The 19,348-nt window shown below is 45.1% G+C and overlaps 1 protein-coding gene across 2 annotated transcripts in view; it reads right to left on the reverse strand.

The window, feature by feature from the left end:
- The window catches only part of Enoph1 (enolase-phosphatase 1), a 25,521-nt gene continuing 6,173 nt past the window's right edge, over positions 1–19,348 (reverse strand). The window contains exons 2-6 of one of the 2 annotated variants that reach the window (XM_057772936.1): positions 10,698–10,799; positions 9,366–9,568; positions 6,816–6,948; positions 2,546–2,669; positions 1–1,193 (exon numbers count right to left, since the gene is read on the reverse strand). In XM_057772936.1, coding sequence (XP_057628919.1) covers positions 1,057–1,193; positions 2,546–2,669; positions 6,816–6,948; positions 9,366–9,526 — 555 coding nt within the window. In that variant the 5' untranslated portion in view covers positions 9,527–9,568; positions 10,698–10,799 and the 3' untranslated portion in view covers positions 1–1,056. The remainder of the gene's footprint in view (positions 1,194–2,545; positions 2,670–6,815; positions 6,949–9,365; positions 9,569–10,697; positions 10,800–19,348) is intronic. The other variant, XM_057772935.1, reaches the window with a different exon arrangement.

Below are 19,348 nucleotides of genomic sequence, written 5' to 3' on the forward strand. Positions count from 1 at the left end.
ATACAGTTCCTGTGTGATTATTTCGGGTCTAAGCTAGCTGGGACGAACAAGCGGCCTGCTACAACATTCACTCATACATGAATGCTTACTGCTGGAATTAAATACAAGTGGAAGCTAGGTAATGATTTTCATTTATAACCTGTTAAAAGAGACATGTGTATCACACACTGAGTGCAAAAATTAAAAGTCCAGCTGTTCTGCTGCTCCAGGCTTACTTTCCTTTTTGCTTCTGGCAGCATGACATACATTCCACAATCTATATGAAACTGAAAGAGGAAAATGCCTTTATTAATTAATTCCAGGACACGGACATGAAGCCCTGTCAGGAGAGCATTGGGATAAACAATGCTGTCATAAAATGTACATCTAGCACATCCATTCCAGAGGAAATATTACACATTAGAGTTCTTCGTGGTGTTACACTGGTCTCAATAAGACATTTTAAAATAGTCATTAGCATATATTCAAGCTATGCTAAGACATAAGAAGGCAACTGTAGAATGGTGCTAACACTGGCGGGGGGCGGAGCCATCGCCACGGCAGCTGCTCCGCGGACACGCTGCTTAGCGCCATCTGACACCTTACTGGCCAAAACCAATTCCCCTTCCCTGAGCAGAACCAACGGCTCTGTCTCGTGCACACGGGAAGCAAGTCTGAGTGCAGCAGTCCACAAGGCAGGGTTGGGGGTTCCTCTTACGAATGCCTGTGAAGCACTTCCAGTTTTTAAAATAACAAGGTCTCTGGATAATAATTTCTCAAAACTAGCTTTCCATTTCAATAAACAATTTGATAAATATCACACATTTGATTTTCTTCTATCAAATACACTCTGGCCTTGGTAAGACTTAGAGTTATGGTCCACACATAAAGTATCTTTACATGAATTTGGTTCTCACAGAACTATTTTGCTCACACATGTGCCATGGAAATTAATCTGAGCACACAGACATGTATATACACTTGCATGTGTCTGTGTGTACACACAAGTAAGTTACTTTTACAATTAGAATAAAGCTAGACATTAGGGGGACAGTTTAGTCTTCCTCAGAACCTGCTCTATGTTGACGGCAGGTAGAGCTCGCTGAAGGACGTGATGAGGTTGTAGTATGTTTTCTCATCGTCTGTTAGTCCTGCGTTGCCGGGTCTCACCACCACAGCGACATGCACATCTGCTTCCTCAGCAGCACTGGCCTCTGCGAGAAGCAAAGGACAGGTAACAGGTGAGATGCAGCAAACCTGACGCCTGAGATGAGCCAAGTCGCCGGAGAGAGATCAAGAAGTGAGTTGGGCCCTGGCTTTTCTTGCAGCTGAAAGACGGACACCTTGAGGCATTTATATCATTCTTTACATATATGTTAATTCTATGCTAGAAAGCACCTGACTGTACATGACGACAGAGAACACAGCTCATCCTGTACTGTGACTGACAAACGTAACAGGCCTGCTCTGGCCCACACCCTCTATCCAGTCCTACATATTAGCCCCAGACAGCTGAGCTGTTTCTCAAAGGGCAAGCTGTAGGGTCTAACACCAGTGAAGTAGACAGAGAACAAAGGCGACCTAAGATCTAACTGGCCCAAAGAACACACTCTCACCTCAGGCCCCAGCATGCATGTCATGCCCCTGCCTAGACTCCACATCTTTTCTGCCTGACAAATTCCTGCTCTTCAAAATTCCACTCAACAGGACACATCCAGGGTCACCATCCCTGTATTACAGCAGCTGCGTGTGCCTCGCTCCCTATGCTCACTGGGACATCACTGAGCTTATTACTGTTTACCCTTCTTAGACTGCGGAGACCTTATGATCAGGGACTAGGGCGGTGCTGGGTGGCAGAGAGGAAAAACAAGACCCATCATATTAGCTCAGGAAGGCTGGGTGCTACAGCGGATATCTCTAATACACCGTGGCTTACATTCATCTCTCCATTTTATCTTTATGCAAAAGACAAAAGCTACCATCTGTAAAAGCATCTACTGTGTGCTAGAGCCACAGTTGGACGAGAGACGTGTGAACAAATAGGGTTCCTATCTTCATGCAGCTCCCGTTCTCACACTGTTCCCAACAACTCAAAATAACTTACACCATTACCTCTGTCCCAGTCTACAGATATGAAGACTGAGCTAAGCAAGTGGTAGGCCATAACTTTTCAACTGTCAGCCTGACTCAATGCCATACTTGGTTATATTGCTCCTGGGGATCTGAACTCAGGATCTCATGACTGTACAGCAAGCGCTCTTAGCCCTGAACCCTTCCATAAGATAATGTGGACATCCACATATGAGAGAGCTGCTCTTCTGGGACGGTGATCTGCTCCCCGCAGCTCTGGCATGCCATCACTTGGTCTCCGCGATCAGGGAGGTTGTGGGACCTTTGGGAAAAAGGTGGTGTAGGCAGGAGAGGGTACGGTCCAGGCCTGCTTTGGTCTCCTGTGCTTTCTGATCTTTGACTGTGTGAGATGACACAGTGACCACAAGAAAACCAAACCTCGGCTCCCGCCAAGTTGCTTCCCTCACTACTACGTACCAAGCAGCCGGTTCCTTACCTAAAGTCACATCTGTGAGAAACAAGATGTTGCTGGTTAAACACCCGATGCTATCTGCAATCTTCCGGTAACTCTCGCTCTCCACTTTGTGTCCAATCTTGGTATCGAAGTGGCCGTCGATAAGCTGGAGAGAACGGGAGGACTACTCAGTACAAATACACTACACGTGCGAACCACACCCACTCACTGCCCTCTGAACTGCATGCCGGTCACGGTGGCGTCATTCCATAAAGGTTTATGGAAATAAATACCTGGAAGAAATCTACCAGTTCAACCTATGCTTCATTTGGTTGTCATTAGCATTGTTTTATCCCCCAAATCCTTTAAATATGCATGCCCTGTAACACTGTTTCTATTCAAAACAGTCTATTCTTGGACTGGGTTTTGCTCCAGATGAAAAAGAAGGTTGTGTCTGGGCAGTGATGGCACACACCTTTAATCCCAGTACTCGGGAGGCAGAGTCGGGTGGATCTCTGAGTTTGAGGTCAGCCTGATCTACAGAGCGAGTTCTAAGACAGCCAGGACAGTTATACAGAGAAACCCAGTCTCATAAAACAAAAACAAAAACACAAAAAAAATAACAACAACAAAAAGAAGGTTGTGGACAGTACCCTTTGATCCTAGAAGGAAAAGATGTCTAGTCGAGTGTTTTGGTACCTGCCTGTCATCACAGTGGTTCTAGGCCAGCAGGAGGTCCACTACCAAGGCCAGCCAGAGTCACACAGCACAATCCAGGCCAGCCAAGGATTCACACCCAGACCCTGCCTTAAAAACCAAAGTGTGAAAAGATATCTCTAGCCAGAACCCTAGTTATTACTCTGCTTTCAAGAAACTTTCATTTTTCTTCCGAGACAGCATCATTGAAGCTAAGGCTGGCCTTGAACCCAAGCTCCTGAACACTCCCAAGTGCAAGGATTACTACTAAACACAACCACACCCAGCTTCATTTCTAATTTCTAATTAACACATCTTTGAACATTACCCTTGAGGTCCTAAACATAACTGGAATTAAATGCTTGCTAATTTAACCAATAGTAATTAAAGTAAGTTTATATTTAATAAGTTCAGCTTCAATTGTCTGAATGTCTTTTGCCAACCAAAAACAGGTTTAACAATCAAAGACAAAAAGGCAATCCTAAGGTTTGAAGACTGGGACTTGAGAGGCCTGGGTCTCTCTTGTAGCTTCTGTATGGTCCCTGTCTCCTTCCGATCGCACTGTAAAAGCTGGGATAACAAGGGCTGCTACCATGTCTGGCTTTTTAAAATGGGTTCCAGGAATTGAATTCAGATCATCAGGCTTGCCAGGCAAATACATCTACCTGCTGAGCCATCTCACAGGCACCAGGGTTGGTTGGTTGGTTTGTTGACTATTAAAAGAGTTGAGACCGATTTTGCATACTTATTTTCTCTATTTGCCTCACGTGGTAACTGGAGAATGAGACTTTCACTACTGAAATCAGTAGGTAATTATCGTGCCATATGCAAGCCGACCTAACTGACCATCTCACTGGACAGAAAGTTTCTGTCTGTATTTGGAAAATAGCCACCACTGATCAAAAGATCTCATTACTGGTTTTATATCTACTATAAAAAACAAAAAGAACATATACTAAAATTAGAATATGCCATTATCCAAAAAAAAAAAAAAAACAAAAAAAAAAACAAACAAAAAAAACTGTACCCTACATACCGAGGATGGGCCCAGAAAATATTAATTTTAGAGATGGTGGCACAGCTGAGCGGCAGAGCACCTCCCTAGAAACCCTGGTGGTTACACCTCAGCAACTGCCCTCCAGAAAGTAAGTTAGTTCGCCAGACTAATCCTGTTAGTCAGCCGTCTGGGAAGGGGAGAAGTTTCTTCTGAGTTGCTGACTGTCTTAGGATTTCTATTGCTATGAAGAAACACCATGATCACTGAGGTGGTGGCTTACAGTTTCAGAGGTTCAGTCCATTATCATCATGGCAGGGAGCACGGTGGCCTGCAAGAGATGTGGTGCTGGAGAAGGAGCTATTACATCTTGATAATGCAGGCAACAGGATGTAGACTGTGACACCGGGCGGTATCTTGAGCATATGAGCACACGTAAGATCTCAAAGCCAAGCACCAGTGACACACGTCCTCCAGCAAGGCCACACCTCCCAGCACTGCCACTCCTTTAGGGGGGGTATTTTCTTTCAAACCACCACACTGACTTTTTGTATTAGCAAAATAGCACATTTACTTACTAGTGTGTGAATGGTGTACCTCCGCTAACAACTCAGAACTTCCTAGGAAACAGGACATTCCTCTTCATATTTTGATGTTTGAGATAGGATCTCACTATACAGCCCTTGTGGGTCTCAAGCTCACAAAGGGTGACACTATTACCTTAACCTCCTGAGTCCACAACATGTGGCTTGAAATCTACAGTTTCTCAGTTTGGAATGTGCAGGTGTGTGTATGGTTGTGTATGAGGTGACAGCTAGCATCTCCTCCTCCACCACTCTCCACTTAATTTTTAACACAATTATTTAGTTCGTTTGTTCTGTCTGTATATGTATGCTACAGAGGACAGCTTGTCTGTGAACATGCATGCTACAGAGGACAGCTTGTCTGTGTACATGTGTGCTACAGAGGACAGCTTGTCTGTGTACATGTGTGCTACAGAGGACAGCTTGTCTGTATACATGCATGCTACAGAGGACAGCTTGTCTGTGAACATGCATGCTACAGAGGACAGCTTGTCTGTGTACATACATGCTATACAGGACAGCTTGTCTGTATACATGCATGCTACAGAGGACAGCTTGTCTGTGTACATACATGCTATACAGGACAGCTTGTCTGTATACATGCATGCTACAGAGGACAGCTTGTCTGTGTACATGTGTGCTACAGAGGACAGCTTGTCTGTGAACATGCATGCAGAAAACATCTTGCAGAAGTTGGCTTTCTTCTCCCATGTGGGTGCCAGGGATCAAGTTTAGCTCATCAAGCTTGGAGGTGAGGGCCTTTCCTCATGGACCCCACTTGCTAAACTTCCTTATGTTTTGAAGCCTGGTCTCTCACTGATCCTGGAGCTCACCAATTTGGGCAGGCTGGTCCGCAAGCCCAAATGGTCCTGTTTTTGCACCCCCAGTGCCGGGATGAGAAGCGTGTGCCGTGAAGCTTGGCATCCGCATGGTGCTGGAATCAAACTCAGGCCCTTCGGCGCGCACAGCAGCACTTACCAGCTGAGGTGCCCCAGCCCCAGAACCCACGTTTAAACAAACTTCTGGTGATCTTGTGCAAGAAAAATTTAAGAGGCTTCCAATTCAAAAGCTGCTACTACACAAAACAGTTCACCTGCTGAAAGCCGTGTAGAGCCAGGCTCTCTCAGAGGCCCTGGTAAAAGAACAAAAGGAACCTAGTTCGGTCTTCCCTCAGGGGCAGACTTGGCAAGGTCCAATCTGGGGCTCTAAACAGGGCCTCAAAGGAGTTACGGTCTCTGTTCCTGGGAACTTGACTTTCCCAAGAGACTGTAGTTATCAGTCCCAAGGCGGCTGTGCTCAGTCCCTGGCACATCTAAGACATCCTGTGTCCCCTTGTGCGGTGTGCTTGATTAACTTCCGACCGACTCTGTCCCATTTTCCCCCTTGCAAACTCTATGTAAGATGCGCTTGTCGTGTGAACCGTCAGCTTGTGCAGGACCTCCTGACCCCAAACTTTCCCGGCTTCTCCATTTTCTCACCCCCTGCTCACTTCTAAGGAATCTGTCACTGATGGATGACCTACTGGCCCAGGTCATTCACCCCTCTACTCAAGGTACCTTCAGTTCCCCACTCTTTTGCCTGTCTAGCTGCCGATGGAGCTTACTCAGTGGGTGCTTCTCACTACTCCATATTTCATGTTTTGACAGTGGCAAAACAAAAAAATCCAAGGGTGCTGGTTAGTTTGTCAATTCGATACCAACTAGAGTCATCTTTGAAGAAAATAAAAAAACAAGACCTCAATTAAGGGATTGTCTCCATCAGACTAGCCTCTGGGCTTATCTGTGGAGCATTTTCTTGATTAGTGTGTGGTGCCACCCTTGCGCAGGTGGCCCTCAGATGCGTGAACAAACAAGCTGAGCAAACCAATAGAGCAGCCCTCATTTGCGGTCTCTGCATCAGTGCCCACCTCCAGCTTCCTGCTTGAGTTCCTACCCTAACTCCCCAAATGACTTTGTGTGAAAGTGTAAGTCAAATAAACCCTCCCCTGGTGGCTTTCAACACAGCGACAGCAAACAAATTGGGACACCAAGTAACCGACCTCAAGGATATCCCCTTCTGTGGAATGCCCAAAGAGCAGCTTCTGAGCCTCCACGCTCCCTGAAGAATAGATGTACACCTTCATTCCAGCCTCTCTCCACCTTCTGACTGCTGGGACCACATCTGCGAAGAACCTGGAGGGAAAGCAGCTAATTACAAAGCAGAAACACCATCAAGTCAGGTGAAAATCAGACGATACTCAGACACCATGCCTCTCTGTCCCGGGCGTAAATGGTAACCTGAGAAGCTGCTCCACAAGACAGGAAACTCCTGTGGTCCTAAGAAACAGGTCACTGAGTTCCAAGATCACAGATTAGAAGCAACAAGTTTCGTGGAGAGGATAGCATTTGACAATAAAAAAGCATGAAGAGATGAAATAAGAAAGTAATTAAAGAGCAGAGACACAGCTCAGATGTAAGAGCACTGATTCTCTCCAAGCATCCACATGACGGCTCACAAACGCCTGTAACTCCGTTCCAGGGAATCCAATGCCCTCTTCTGACCTCCATGGGCACCAGGCATGTGTGTGATGTACTTACAGACGTAAGTGTGTAAGGCCAAAAACTTACACAAATAAATAATAAAGTTAAGAAAGTGACTATGTTTTCATTCTCAAAGAGCTAAATATAAATAAACACCATGAACAATATTATTACTTAATTGATGCGATGTATAAGAACAGACTCATTTACCTTCACTGTTCTTTGAGAAGCCATGAAAATGCTTTCCTCCCCATCCCGCACATATGTAAGGGCACACCCTGGAACAGCAATGCTTCCTTTAATAGGCAGATCTTGTAGCTGACACAGACCTCTCATTTAACAGAACAAAATATAAAAAATACAAAAAACAAACAAAAAAACAGGCAGCTGAAAATGGTCTTCAACCTGAGGATTTACATAAAGCAACTGACTAAAATCCTTTAAAAAGACTCTCTCGGGTCAGCTGGGTGTGGAAGCACACTATAAATTCCAGCCCTGAGAAGGCTGATGCAGGAAAATCCCAGGGTGAAGCTATGCTGGCTACACTGCAAGTCCAGGCCTAGGATATACATATGATGAGACCCTATCTTTAATATTTGTACCAATTGTGTGTCTCTGTGTGCATGTACATGCAAGTGCAGACACATACCTGCACACACTGGCACATGCCATACAGCACACATATCAAGGTCAAAGGTCAACCTGCAGAAGTCATTCATCTCCTTCCACAATGTGGCTCCAGGGACTGAACTCAGGTTGTCAGCCTTGGCAGCAAGAACCCTTGCTCACTAAGCCATCTCACTGGCCCACAACTGTTACCATTTGTTGTTCAATCTCAGCAATACAATGCTCGGCAGGAGAACTAGAGAAATCCCAAACTGAGACTCCAAGATTATGAAGGTGCTCAAAGAGCAGAGGAGGTAACAGTGCCAGGGACTAATTCAAAGTAACACGGCTTCACAGGCTTACTTCTCTCTCCTTCTGATGTTTATTATTTTATGTGCTTGACTGTTTTGCATGCACAATGTATGTATGTGCCCTTGGCGGTCAGAGTGGGCACTGGGTCTCCCAGGACTGGTAACTGCCCATCCGACTGCTGAGCCCTCTCGCTTCTCTCAGCAGCAAAGAGCATGACAGCTGGAGAAGTGACCCCCAGTGCTGTCATCGAGTGTTGTCACTGGTGTCACTGTGCGCCTGCCACAGGGTAGCTGTGACCTGGTTAGCCCACAGAAGGCTCAGGAAGGCCAGCTCCCAACACCACACCAGGCTGAATTAAAAAACAGAACCAAAGTCTTTCATCTCCCACAAAAGTACAGATCTGGGGGACACAGCTTCCATGGGAAAAGAAACAACTCATTAGCTACAATGACAGCAACATCAATCTGACCTTTTTTGAGACAGGGTCTCTCTATGTAACCTTGGTTTGCCTTGCCTAGAACCTGCCTGCCTCTGTGGTATTTTTTGCTTGTGTTTTAGTTAACAAATCAGGCTTGCCTGAAGATCAGAGTGCAGAGCTAGAGGCCAGGGGATGGTGGCACACACCTTTAATCCCAGGACTTGGGGGACAGGGGCAAAGGGATCTCTATTAGTTCAAGGCCACCCCGGGCTACACAAGATTGAATCTGTCTTAAAGAGAAACAGAGCTCACACAAAAGTGATCCCAGCACTTCGGATCCCACACCTTCAATCCCAGCACTAGGGAGGTGGAGACAGGAGTGGTATGATTAGGTGGAGAAGAATATAAGGTGGGAGGAGACAGGAGCTCAGTGCAGTCTGAGGACAGGATCGCCCCTATGGTCTGAGCATTGGTAGAGGTAAAAACTCTAGTGGCTGGCCACTCTGCTTCTCTGATCCTTCAGCTTTTACCCCGATAGCTGACTCTGAATTTTTATTAAGAACAATTAGAATTTGTGCTTCATGCCTCTGCCTAAGTGCTAGGATTTAAAGGTGTATTATCACACCTAGCAACTTTATTTTTATTAACTGTGCAAGTTACATGGGAGAAAGAGGAATGGGGGCGGGGCTGTGGATCTGAGGCCTGGGAAATGGTTTAGCGTTAGAGCACATACTCTGCCTTCATGCGGCCTGCTGCAAAAGCCGACTTCCACATGTGGCCCTGCAGCTGTTTGAGCGCCGTGGTCTTCCGGTCATGAGACATCTGCCAGTACACGTTGTCCACCACGGCCTGGATCATTTGCTGGAGATCATCCACCGCATTTCCAGACGCCATGGGGATCGGGACAGCGCCATCCAGGTGCGCATCTTCTTCAGCCTTTAAATCAGAAACAAATCAACTCTGTTCATGCATATATTTAAAGAGCCTTACACACATATGCTTGCACACACACATACCCATGCATAATTGTATTAAAAAAGATAGAGCAAATCCAGGCAGATCAGTTTTCTCCAACTATCAATTATCCTGAGAACTGTTAAAAATTATTCTTAAAGGAATGATCTGGCAAATATGGATCACTAGGTAAAAAGAACTTGCCACTAAGCCTGATGACCTGAGTTCAATCTCTGGGGGACCCACATGATCAAAAGGAGAGAAATGACACTCTCAATTTGTGCTCTGACCTCCACAAGTGAACCATGGCATGTGTGTATATAGATGCATGCACGCACGTACACACACACATACACATAATTTTAAAAAATGCACATACAAGGACTCTGTAACAATGTAATGTATTATCTGAACATAAAATATGTATGTATGGAACATTTTTGAGACAATAAAAAGATGAAGGGGATTATTTCACACTGACCTCACATTATCCAGAAAACTCAGCAAACCCCAACACTGCATGGTTCAATGGCTGTTACAATTATTTCTAAACCTAACTTCTCACCATAAATAAAAGACCTGTCTTTTAGAGAGCATTCCACAATCCAGTGTAGGAAAACTGCTGGTGAGGGCAACACACCATGAAGATCTTTGCCACTGATGTCAGCACACCAGGTGTTAGGAAAAAGTACACAGACTGGCTGGAGCGACAGAGCGCAGTCTGCAGCCTGGGCCAAAGGCAAACTGGTTGAGAAGTCCAGCAGAGAGGCACGATGTGGGGACCTGGGAGCCCATCAGGGGGTAGTTTCGTGCCACGAGGTAAGACAGAAGAAAGCGACAAGGTGCTGTCCCCTGGTGACATCGATGAAATGTGATGACTACAAAACCCCTTGGACTCCACCAGAAAGGCCCAAGTTTATAGACAGCCTCTGAGAGAAGCAACTCCGCAGACGAGTTGCTATGACTTGCTTGCTTTATGACACGCTGTGGATCGCTAGGACGGCAAGGCCCTGCAGCTTCTACCCCCAGCATCCAGGGCGCTGACTGACAGCGCTCACAGCGTGTTCCCTCCACTCTGAGACTCTGGGATGTGGAAGAGGAGAGTCCTGACCTGTTTCCTCAGCAGGCTGACATCCTGCTGACACTCCTCCTCATCCCAGTGTGTCTGCAGGTACTCCTTGACATTCTCTTTGATGTACGGAAATAAAGTGTCCTGGGGAAAAAGGTAGAACAGGAAGAAAAAGAATGTTATTCTTTCAACTATACCATGTGATCTGTTTTATAATCTCATCTAACAACTTCAGCAGTGGAAATCTCAATGGAAATCGCTGCTTGGGTCTCCTCTCCCACTGAAACACAAGGAGACACTAGAGCAGGAACTGGCAAGCTGGTCCTGCTTCCATTTATGAAGTTTTATTGAAATTCAGCCACAATCATTTACTTACAGTCTCTGGCTATTTTGGGGCCACAATGGCAGAGCTGAGATCATGTAGCCCAGAAAGATCAAGTTCCCCAGCTATTTATGCAAATCTGCTAACTCTCAGACTACATTGTTAGACCATAAAGTCTTTCTGCTTGTTTGCTTTATTTTTGTTTTGTTTTTTATTATTCATTTTTATTTTATGCGTATGGGTGTTGCCCTTTGTACATATGCCCAGAGGATGCCAGGTGCTCTGGAACTGGAGTTAAGACGTTGCGAGCTACCATATGGATGCTGGGAACGGAATGTGGGTCCTTAGCAAGAGCAGCAGGTGCCCTTAATCACTAACCCTCACCATCCCGAGGCCGACTCAGACATCTGCTGGATGGTAAGACGTGACAATGTAGGAGAGGAAGTAAGTGGCTTTCTTGGTTCAGATTCCTAGAGAGCACTCTACAGCAGACATGCAGCAGGCGTGAGGCCTTGCACTTGTGAGCACACACTTGGGAGACTGAGACAGGAGGAATGGCTCCAGAGTGAGCTAACCTCAGATATATAGTGAGTGAGTTCCAGGCCAGTATGGTATACAATGTGAGACCCTGTCTCAAAAAACTAAAAAAACCAAACAGAAGACAAAGTTATATGCAAACCAATTCATTAACAAATAATATGTCATGCACTGAGACTATATAATCTCTCATTGATCAAAATGTTACTTATTTGGGGGCTAGGCTAAAGAGATGGCTCCACAGTTAAGAACTGGCTCTTGCAGAGGACCCGGATTTGATTCCCGAATCCATATCGGTCTCACAACCATCTATAACAAAGACCCAAGGGACCCCACACCCTCTTCTGTCCTCCCAGAGAACTTGCCAGCATGTAGTGCCCAGAATGCACGCAAGCAAAGCACCACATAAATGATTTAGTTTTTAAAGTATTGTTTGGTGCAGGGGACTGAACCCAGAGCCCTTAGCCTGCTAAGCAGAAGCTCTACTGATACACTAATAACTCTAGGATCCTCTTTAGTTAACATGTCTAAACATACATGTATCTCTTCAAATTATATTGCAGCACATGTAGCAGCTTCTTTTAATCATCTACTATTATCAAGATATGGTAATGCTTCAGTAGGGAGTGGAGAAGTGGGTTACAAAGAGAAGGCCCAGCCCCCACTGCCAAGGAGCTTGAGGAGCTGCAGTGTGCAAAGGTTTTCCTGCAGTGCAGTGGGGGAACCAGCCAAGTGCAGCGGTGCAGCATGCAGGTTCAGGGTGAGATGGTGCAGCCAGTCTTTGGAAGAAATCCAACCTTGAGTGCAGAACCCATGTGCAGTATATCCATACTGCAGAGATCTTATATTTTAAGTGAGACTCTATAATAAGTTAAATTCAACAAGCCTGATTAAATTCACTCTGTTCATTAAAAACTCGCCTTCTTGAGATGGGGCTCACTATTCGGCCTAGACTGGCCTCACATTTGCAATCCTTACACCTCAGCCTCCCAGATTATAGGTATATACCACCATGCCTGGCTAAAAGGTACTTTAACTTAATAAATTCTACAAAAATAAGAAATACAGAGTTTGGGGGGATATTCTGCTACCTAAGTTTGCTATGTCGTCCAGGCTAGCCTAGAACTCCCATCCACCTGCCTTGACCTAGTGAGTACCGGTACTATAGGCACAGGCTACCACACCCAGCTCACATACTCTCATTTTGGCCTAGAAAAGAAACTGAAGGAAAATGGTAACAGAACCAAACAAAAATTCTAAAACTATTAACTCAAAACCCTTGAGTGTTCTGGGAACTTCTATGGAACCTGAAAAGTCAAAGTACCTTCACAAAACACTAAGATGTTGATATTGTCAATAATAAAGAAAACTTTATAGGCAAGTTAGCAGAGTGTCAGTCACCTTCAAACAAGTATTAATAGTTTCTGATAAATTTTAGGATGTCACTGCCTTCTCCCCTCCCTTCTTTTCTTTTAGTGAGAGTATGAAATGGGTTTTCTAGAGGCCACAGATGTACCACAAAGACCAAATGCAGATATAAGAACCCAGACATCAGGGCTGGAAAGGGTAAGAGCGCTGGCTGCTCTTGGAGAGGACCCATCCCCAGCTCTCACGTGGTGGCTCACAACCACCTCTAACTCCAATCAGGGGATACACTGCCCTCTTTGGGGCTCTGCATGCACACTGTACACACACATTCACAGATAATAAATAAAAACTCAAGAATCCAGATATCTTCAATAATAGACGTTCAAGGAATGTACAAACATGCACTCCTTTTATCAGCCTTAATGTCACATCTAAATCAACCCCACCTTCCCAAAACGCAGGGCACATCTCAAGGATGAGGAGGCAGAAAGAATGAGCTGGGAAATGCCGGCCTCTGCACACGACGTGGCTGTTGTAGTTACCGGAACAAGATCACGCCAGTCAAAAGTCCAACATGGGTGGGGGAAGGGTACGCCAGAATGCACACCCAGCAAAGGACCTACTGGCTGCTGACTGCAGGGGAACAAGGGGGTCATTTTTCCTTGGGGATATGGGCACTGGCAGGTTGCCCACTGGTGTGGGAAGTCTTTCTGTATATGTATTGCTCTTATTGGTTAATAAAGAAGCTGCTTTCGGAAAAGAAAAGCTAGGCTCAAAGAAATATTCAGAGAGAGTAGGTGGAGTCAGGAAGAAGCCACATAGTCCCACCAGAGACAGATGCCAGAACAAACTTTACACAGTAAACCACAGTCACACGGCACAAAGATTAATAGAAATAGGTTAACTTAAGATATAAGAGTTAGCCAGAAATACACTTAAGCTGTTGGCCAAACAGTATTGTAGAGGGCCCAAAGTCAGAGTTTGGGACTTGTTTCTAGTTTATTCAAGGTTAATGTGCTCAAAGGCCCCACCTAGTTGTAAATCAGAGTTCTGCTCTCTCAAGGCTATTGTCAACAGGTGTGGCTAGTTGCCAGACCTCATGCTCCTGAAATAGGGAAGTAGTTGGTTCCTACTACAAGTCTAAGGATCCAACTAAGTTCAATTCCCTTAATGGAAACTGTAATGGATTAAGTAAAATGCGGTGGATCCCCAAGTGGCTGCAGTAGGCGGCAGTGGGTCCCAAGAGCAGCCACCCCAGGCAGGGATGGGACAATTTCTCAAGTGGCTGCAGCGGGCCACAAGTCCCAGCCATATGGTAGGCGAGAGATCTCGATGGGGCAGTCAGTCCCACAAGAGGCAGATTGATGGCAGGCCACAAGACCACTCCGCAGGTCTCCGAAGGCAGCTGGTCCGGGGCAGGGAGCCGCAAGAGACAGCAGGTGAGGCTGGATATTTATTTAGTGGGTTATGGAGGGGAAAGGGGAGAAAGGGAGAAGGGCAGAGAGAGAGGCAAAGAGAGACAGAGAAACAGAAGGGGAAACGGGAGAAGTGGGGAGAAGGGAGAGACAGAAGCTGCCTCTTCGACAGGGAGACAGAAAAAGAAGCGACTGGGGCTGCAAGCAGGAAGGAAAAATATGCCTGCCTCAGAGGACCGGGGTGAAGTGGGTGGGTGGGTAGGCAGGGCTTGTCTCTTGAAGGGACAGGACAGACCATTAAAGAAATCACTTGGGATTCTACCCAGGGAGTGGTTTGCCTACAGAGTGTTTGATCTAGGGTGTGAGTCTAGGGCATGAGTGTGATGAAGGTACCCCATGACTTTCAATTGGTATGTCAATGCAGTCTTTTGTTTTACTCCGACCTTTTGGGGTCGGGGTGTATCAACCAGTTGGAAATTAAACACTGGCGACCACTGAAAAGTTCCCTCCTGATCCTGTCCTATATGTTTCTGTATTTTATTATTTTTGTTCGCATCTTTGTACTCTTTACTATATTCCTAAATTTCCACGCCTCCACTCTGGAGAAAGGTATTTTTGTTGAGGCTGGCCCCCAACACAGCACTGCAATTAATACAGATTTATGTGTGATTATTTTGGGACTCTAGGCAGCCGGGAAATGAACAAGCAGCCTCCCCCAACTGCCCACTGTTCCAATTTCTGTTGCTGTGATAAAACATTTTGACAAAGACCAACTTAAGGGAGGAAGGATTTTTTTAAAAGACTTTATTTTTTATTATGTAGTGTTCTGCCTGCATGTATGCCTGAGGACCAAAAGAGGGTACCAGATCTCATTACAGATGGTTGTGAGCCACCATGTGGGTGATGGGAATTGAACTCAGGACTTCTGGAAGAGCAGCCAGTGCTCTTAACCACTAAGCCATCTCTCCAGCCTGGGAGGAAGGATTTATTTGGCTTTTATGTTCAGGTCTCAGTTCACCATTGTGCTGGCTAGTTTTATGTCAACTTGAGGTAATCTAGAGTCATCAAAGAGGAGGGAACCTCAGTTAAAGAAATGCCTCCCTCCATAAGGTTCAGTAGCAAGCAAGTCTGTAGGTTTTTTTTTTTAAATGGGGGAGGTCCCAGCCCATTATGGGTGTTGCCATCCCTGCGCTGGTGGCCATGTGTTAGCTATCTGTCTGTCCTATTTGGTGAGAAAGTACTACTGCACAGCAGAAAAACAGACAGTTCATTCTGAAGATTTCATCCATTCTTTGAACACATACTCAGTTTCTATGTAACATAAAATGCCTTTAAGGTGTTTACAGAAATGGCCAATAATTAATTACATTATAAACCATTACACATATATAACACTCTAGAACATGCCTTCAAAAGCTAGCAGTGGGACTGGGGACACACAGGGTTGAAGTGTAAGAGGCCCTGTGCTCCATACATCCATGTGTATGTGTGCAAACATGGGAGCTGGAAAATGGCTCAGGGGTTAACAACACACATTATTCTTTCCAGAAGTCCCGAGTTCAATTCCCAGAATCCACGTTAGACTGCTGGACCACCTATAACTACAGCTCCACGAGATCTGATGCCTCTGGACTCCATGGACATATGTGTAAGCGTGCTCACACACACACACACACACACATACACACACACGCACCAGTCATATACCCTCCCTCTCTCACACACCCACATATATACACGCACACACTATTAAAAATAAACAAAAGGGAGGGGGGCTGGCTCACTGGGTGAAGGCACTTGCCTCCAAGTCCAGTACCCTGGGACCCATATGGTGGGAGGAGAAAACTGGCTTCACAAGTATCTTCAATCATATACATACATGCAAAGTACCTATATGTAATAAAAAAAAAAAGCTTAGGAAAGAAACGGAAGCCAGGTGTGGTGGTACATGCCTTTAATTCCAACAGGGGAGGGAGACCAGAAATCCAGAACAAGGCCAGCCCGGTCTACTTAGAGAGACCTTATCTCAAAAGAAAACTAAACTGAAAAAGCTAGTGCTTAATACACAATCCAATGAAATGTTCAGGCCTAAAAAGTAATTCCAGAATGATCATAACTTTTAATTTTAGTTATAACACATTTACTGGCAATTTCAAAATATTCTAGTATGAAAACCATGATGCTGTTAACCCTGGAGCCTACAAATAAACCTAGGTGTTTTTAGTGCACCAGCCGTCTAAGGGATTTAGACTTAGCAGCACACAGAACAAAAGGTTAGGGGCAGGGCAACAGCGGAGCGGCAGAGTGCTTGTCTAGCATGTGCAAGGGTAGGTTTAATCTCTGGGGGGTAGGGGAGGCTGGAAATCTTAATGAGAGAGTTTGCTTTTCAGGGAACTATGATTAACTCCACTAAGTGCTGACGGGGATACCGTGCAAACAGCAATCTTTACTATTCCACGCAGCTCTATGACAGCTCATGGAGCCATTAAGACAACATTTCTGACGATCTAACTGTAGAAGCTGCCTCAAAAATGTTTAGAAGTCAAAATATGGATGTGCTTTATGGCTGTGGTTGTTTTAATGAAAACATCACAGGATCAATAAAAATAAAACAGTGGCTGCAATATTTATTCACGTTCTCTTTGAAGAAGATGGGCGACAAGATTCCTCCTAGGAACAGCATGCAGCTACTTAAAGAAAGTCAATTAAAGTCTTCCAGGGGAACCAGAGAGGACGAGTGATAGAGCCTGAGACCTCAAGAATTGTTTATCCAGAACATAAGATAACACGGGCAATACTGAGGGGCCACTGTTTCCCTAAGATCAAAGGAAAAGGGAAATGAAATGGCTTAGTGGTTCTTAAAAACAAAACCATTTTCTAAGCAAAAAATAAAACGCAATACCAAACGTAAAACCCTGTTGTGGGCCATATAAAACACGAAGGGAAGGAGAATGGCTCTGGTAGGGTGCCCTCTGGGTGGGTCTCCCTACCTTTGCTCCACCTCCTCCTGCGCTTTAAACCAGTGAGTAGGTGGTGGGGAGATGGGGTGTTTTCTTCAGTGCTGTGGCAACTAAACTCACTCAGTGGGTCACCAAAAAGAAAAGTCATGAAGGAAGGGGGACTGGTCAGAAGAGGCAGGGGTTTAGCGAGTGTAGGGAGATGGCAAGAAAGGATTATAGAGAGTATGGTCATAGTACATACATGTATGAAACTGTCATAATGAAGCCCATACTTTATCATTATTATAGTCTAATTTAAAACTTTGAAAAGATATAACTTCATCTATCTTTTTAGGCCAAGGCCTACTCTAGCTTAGGCTGAAATGAGCTCCAACTCTCCTGATCACCTCCCTAACCTGGTCTCTGTAGTACTGGGAGTACAAGTGAGCGACCATATCACATTCTGTGTTCCACAGCATGTGTGTTGTGGGACAATGGTCTTGTACTTTATAAAGATCTGTCACTTGTTTTAATAAAACGCTGATTGGCCAGTAGCCAGGCAGGAAGTATAGGTGGAGAATTCTGGGAAGAGGAAAGGCTGAGTCAGTCGGCAGTCATCACGGAGGAAGCAAGATGAGAATGCCTCACTGATAAAGATACCAAGTCATGTGGCTAACACAGACAAGAATTATGAACTACTTTAAGATGTGAAAATTAGCTAATAAGAAGTCTTAGCTAACAGGCCAACCAGTTTATAATTAATGTAGACCTCTGTGTGTTTCTTTGGGGCTGAACGGCTGCGGGACCACGCAGGACAGAAACCTCTGGCAACAAATGGTGCCAACATGGACAGCTAAATCCATTAAAACCTGAGAGTTTAGGACGTAATTCTAGACACAAAAAAACAGAGTTAAGCACAGCTTCTTGGTAGCAGTATTTTCTTGGGTGGGCTCTGTTTGCTAGAGGCAAGTGTGTCTCATTTAAGACAGGCTTCCTGACTCAGCTTTAACTGCAAAAACCTTGAGCTGTTTTAAGAGGACCTGCCAGCAAACACTTAATTGGTGTTTATGAATAGCTGACAGCATGCTTCTTGGTGGTGGCAGGGACCTTGAAACTCCATAGAGTTCTGGCAATAAACATGGTTCCCACCAGTACCTCTGTCATGAAGCTAGACTCTGAGAAAGTTAAGGAATGGGGTGGAGCCAGTCATCAAAGTCACGGCTTTAATCCTAGCCACATGGCTTAGCAAGTTAAAGACTCATGTGGTCAGAAAAAGATTTACAGTAAAGATAGATTCAAAGATGAAGAAAACCTCTAAACGGTCACAGTGTATTTAAAAAATATATGTAGGCTTGGGAGAGAAAAGAAAAAGGATAAAGTCTGTTTTAAAAAAAAAAAAAAAAAGAGGAAGCAAGCACTTGGGAGGCAGAGGCAGGCAGCTCTCTCTGAGTTCAAAAACAGCCTGGTCTACAGAGTGAGTTCCAGAACAGCCAAAGATACACAGAGAAACCCTGACTCAAAAAAATAAAAAGGTGTGTGTGTAGGGGGGAATTCTTTGGGACAATGGTCCTGTACTTTATAAAGATCTGTCGGGAGGCAGAGGCAGGTGGATCTCTGTGAGTTTGAGGCCAGCCTGGTCTATAAGAGGTAGTTCCAGGACAGGAACCAAAAGCTACAGAGAATCCCTGTCTCGAAAAATCAAAAAACAAACAAACAAACAAAAAAAGATCTGTCACTTGTTTTAATAAAACACTGCTTGGCCAGTAGCCAGGCAGAAAGTATAAGCAGGGTGACCAGGTAGGAAGTAGAAGCAAGCAACCAGACCAGGAGATCTGGGAAGTGGAAAAGTTGAGTCTGCAGTTGTAACCCAGATGCAGAGGAAGCAAAATGAGACTGCCTTGCTGATAAAAGGTAACAATACCTGTCGCTGATACAGACAAGAATTATGGGTTAATGTAGGATGTAAGAGTTAATAAGAAACCTGAGCTAATAGGCCAACCAGTTTATGATTAATGTAAGCTTCTGTGTGTTTCTTTGGGACTGAATGGCTGCAGAACTGGGTGGAACAGAAACCTCCATCAACACATGTGTGTACCAGTCAGGAGTCAGTTC

This window comes from Chionomys nivalis, chromosome 6 (assembly GCF_950005125.1).
Source record: "Chionomys nivalis chromosome 6, mChiNiv1.1, whole genome shotgun sequence".
Classification (NCBI taxonomy): domain Eukaryota; kingdom Metazoa; phylum Chordata; class Mammalia; order Rodentia; family Cricetidae; genus Chionomys; species Chionomys nivalis.